The sequence below is a fragment of the Echinococcus granulosus genome (assembly GCF_000524195.1).
Source record: "Echinococcus granulosus chromosome Unknown EG_S00255, whole genome shotgun sequence".
NCBI lineage: Eukaryota > Metazoa > Platyhelminthes > Cestoda > Cyclophyllidea > Taeniidae > Echinococcus > Echinococcus granulosus.
Genome location: NW_020170635.1, coordinates 41,496 through 45,788, shown reverse-complemented (window position 1 = coordinate 45,788; position 4,293 = coordinate 41,496). Strand labels below are relative to the sequence as shown.

Below are 4,293 nucleotides of genomic sequence, written 5' to 3'. Positions count from 1 at the left end.
TTTTATCTCCCTTGTTAAAGAATAACTAGCGCTCATTCACTTGCGTTGTTGTTCCGGTCTAACTGAGAAAAGTAGTGCATAGCAAGTTTTAATGCATGTGCTTTTTAAGAATTTTGATCAGGACAAGTTGTGAGGGTGCTAGCACCTCCTTTTCTGTCTTGCTCATGTCCCACTACGAAGAAAGGAAAAGGGCAAAGTAGAGTTGGATATTCAAGCACATGGTGATGTGGGCAGCAGTATCGTGTAACTGGGAAGTTAAGTCGGGAAACTTTGCACATGCGATCAGGAAGTAGAAACCTGAGTGCATTGGAGGAATGTAATTTTAATAGGTATTGTATATATGTATGCATTATTCATAAGACTCCACGCCTAGCTTGCTTCTCTGCATTCTAATATTTTCAGTTTATCCTACATACGTTTGTGGAATTTGGGATCTGCATGCTTGTGTTTTTTAAGGGTTATCTGCGAGTTGATGTCAAGAAATGCATTGCAGGACCCAGGCAAGTGGTTGGGTTGTCACATGCCTGTGACAAAGGTAGTGGGTCGGTGGACCAGTCAGCAAGCATCTGACTACTAGCCACTTTAGTGCTTTATTATTCTGTCGATAAGATGGTCTTGAGGCTGTTACATTGACAGGAGCTCTCCTTTTGCCGCTTTTGGGCCAATGGTCCTACGACCGGGTATGAATGCGCCATGGGTAGATTTGAGCAGCGAAAACCTCGTTCTCCTTTTAGTTAAGGCTTCTCCGCATATTCCTGGTCTTCTTCACTCTCTTTTTGGCAATAGTGGCAAACTTTCTGATAAGGGTCTGTTCTTCTTGGTCGATGACGAATTAGATCAAGGTAGTACAGCATTCTTCCACCTCGGTATGCAGGCTTAACTCGACATTTGTGCTGTCTCAAAAAGGTTTCTGTAGAAGGACGTGCAAAATCTGGGGTGTTCTTAGACGTTAGGGGTAGGGTCAAAGGTTAAATCTGGCGTGTTAGAAATCATGCAGGTCTTGAGAGGTGAGAGAGCTGCGGGCGCTGTCACAAAAGTAATGCGTACAGAGTTTAACTTTCTCCTCGATTTTCATTTCCTTTCAACGGGTGGACTTTGCTGGTAGGAACGGTCTGCCTCGGTAATATTATAAATTGTGTGCAGTGATCAGGGTTAGGCTTAATCGGCATTCACTTTTTCCTTGGAGGTGAATGACACCCATTCATCACAAAATTTATGATCGACGTCTTCCTCCGGCTTTATTGGTGCATTTAAGCAAACACAATTTAAGAAAAATAAATAAAAAGTAACTTGGTACAATAGGATTTGTGCATTATGATAAGTGTTCTGTAAATGCCAATATTCAGGGGACGGGGATTACAAAGTAAGTGGGGAACCGAAAATCTCAAGCGAGATCTGGAAACTGAACTGCCGCTATTTAACTTTGGAGCCTAAATATTAGGCACCTGAAATACTTGAATTCCACAGACGGTAAATCGCTGGGAATCCTTGACTTTCATTGTATGTGGATTCTGCGAGACTGTCAGTCTACTATACACCAGCACGAGGACAGCTTCTTGCACTTGAGTTTACTCTCTCTGATGAGACGGCTCTTTCTGCGGGCACCGCTCAACTACGACATCAATCCCCTGTCTGACATATATACCAAAGAGGTGGCTGATTTACACGGGACAGCCACGGTAGGCATCCAAACACTTAACAACCTCTTTTCATGCTTTTCCGGGCTCATCTCTCAGGCTCATACCACAGTTCCTCTTCACGATATCCAAGTTAGTGCTCCTACAGTCAATTTAAAAGGCATGTGGATGTTCAGTGGCTGATGGACAAATTAGCAGCATAGAACAGCACTATTTTGTCACGGGTAGGTTCCAGTTGTTATCCACTCCGATTTTATGAACTCCAACTTCTGACTAAGCAGGACTTCGTGACATTGGGATACCTATTCCTGGTACGGATGTTTGTGAAATAAGACACTGTAGGGCAGCTGCTACTGCTTCAGGTGGGTTAGTCGTGCAACTCTGTCATTTTTTTGGACACTCGACATGCAGTTAGAATAAGACATTTAACTAAATGGAGTACTTAGGTGATATCTCACTTATTATCCCTCTGTGCTCCGAACATCTACCACTTTTCCGAGTGTGGGCACTATGATATTAACATTCCAAGCGTATTGCCGGAACCTGACTAAATACGACATTAAGTATGAGGCAGTAAAATCGGTCCAAAATTTTGAAAACTATAATCTGCAAGACAGTAATAATTAGCAGTTGACAAATATCTACTTGTGACGGATTTAACGTAATACCTACCTCTCTAACCCCTTGCTTATAGACAATTTTACCCTTTTCACGTATTCATCCATTTATTTATTAGCAATTTAAGTGAAAACGTTGGCAAAGTGACCTAATAGCTTGATCCCTTATTCGTATCTGCTTACATGTACCTCATTTTCTCAATACAAGTTTAAAAAAGATATCTGGTTGAATACCAAAACTCAAACACTGCAGTTTTAGGATCGGGAAAAATTGCGATTGGTGATTTCGCCTTCGGTTATCAAAGAATTTCTGCGCAAATAGCATTCTTATCCAATGTGTCCTTTTGCTCGGTTTACTTGGCAATGCTCTAACCGTCCTAACACCATGGGATGCATTTGGAAGTCTAGTCCTTACTCTCGCCACAGAGCATCCTCCTCCTGCATTAAATTTGTCCTTGTACATAGCCATTCCCTTGCATCGGCTTACAGCTTGATGCATCCAAACATTCTTCAGGAACCATATGAACCGGATAGCTGCCTGCCTTCCTTTACACTGTAAAGTGCTCGTGGGCTTTCCTGATTATTTTTACGTGCTTCGCTGTTTAGGATCGTAATGTGTGCTGCCAATGGGCAGGAGAAAGCAATCGTTACTTATGTTCGGTAGGCTTCTTCCTCAACAGTCATCCATCTATCAATGGTGTTGCATTGAATAAGCTGTTTGCAAGCATCCCACATTCCTTTTCCCAGATTGCTCATATGCAGCCAAGCATGATGTCATGGCTCCCAACGATATATCCGATGCTGGCTGTCAATAGGTTACCTAAGTAGGCACTCTTGAGGTTCTTTCGATGCTATTTGGTTTATGTACCGATCTGATAACCACAATAATTACACCTCACTTCTAGCTAAACCTTTCACCTTTCGAGATATGATCAAATATTCCAGCTGATCTAACTACCCGAAACCCAAAATGACAAGACCGGAATGAATAGAACAGCATAAGGAAGAACAAATACTGCTTAATTTTGAGTGGCATTATCTTCCGCCTCAGAGAAAGCTGAATTAAAATGCCTTAATATGACGTACATGCCTAAATAGACCATTCTACCGCCCATCTGTCAGTCACTGTTAGGAAGCTATTAACTGAAAGCCTAAGCAATGAGAGCGGAAATCCATTCAGTAGGATTTCTCAGTCATTAAAACTACAGCGTATTAGGGAGAAGGGAGGGTGATCAATTCGAATGTATACCGAATGGACTTTCACATTGGCACTACTTACCACTGACAATGTTCACATCGCCAACACCTGAATTAGGCCGCAGTGCTTTGAGCTGCACAAACGTTGAAGTATTAGTATACCTGCCTCCACTCACGAATAGCCTGAAACATGTCTTCCGCCACCGGTAGACGCTGTCATCTGGCAATCGACTACACCTCTAAGACCCCGAAGAGACTACTTAAATCATGTTGCAGTAGAGCCCACTCTCTACAACAAGACTTGAGATAATATCGGTTGGCCCAAATTCAGAGAAATCAACACCAACTTACTATCTCTGGGTGATTCTTGTGTCCCGCTTTTACTTTGATTCTCCTGAACAAAACCTTCAGAACAAAAGAACACAAGAAATATTAAAGCGTTTATTCACTTGCAGGTGTGTCAGGGGCTACGCCTAACAAGGACTGATATGCAAACACAAAAGAATGTGAGAAAGAAAAATAAAAGAGCCATGGGTAAAGAGCTGACAGCAAGTGCTATGTGCCAGTCAGCAAGTGTCTACGTAAGGGTAGAGAAAGCAAAGCAAAAAGGTTGGATAAGACATTGGTCAAGAAAATTGGCCGGTGAGTAGGACCTCAGTGTGTGTAGGCGAGACGTTACAATTGCCACAATTTCCGGCTACCTTGACTCTCAAATCAGAGGCGTTGCTGTAATCACACTGGAACGTGTGCAAACATCGGTTTGGTAGCCAACGAAAAGAATCATCGTGTCCGTAGAAAGTTTTCTGTGGGCTGTAGTCGACTAAAAGGCAAAAGAGTGATAA

General features: G+C 42.5%; 1 protein-coding gene across 1 annotated transcript; it reads left to right on the top strand. All coding sequences in view use genetic code 11, as the record gives it.

Annotated features, from left to right (window-relative positions):
* Positions 1-664: 664 nt before the first annotated feature.
* Positions 665-1,636, top strand: EGR_10705 (hypothetical protein; the record flags this gene model as incomplete). The annotated part of the gene is made up of 2 exons (XM_024499954.1): positions 665-866; positions 1,542-1,636. The coding sequence occupies 2 exons, from the start codon at positions 665-667 to the stop codon at positions 1,634-1,636; spliced, it is 297 nt and encodes a 98-aa protein (XP_024345638.1).
* Between the last annotated feature and the right edge of the window lie 2,657 nt (positions 1,637-4,293).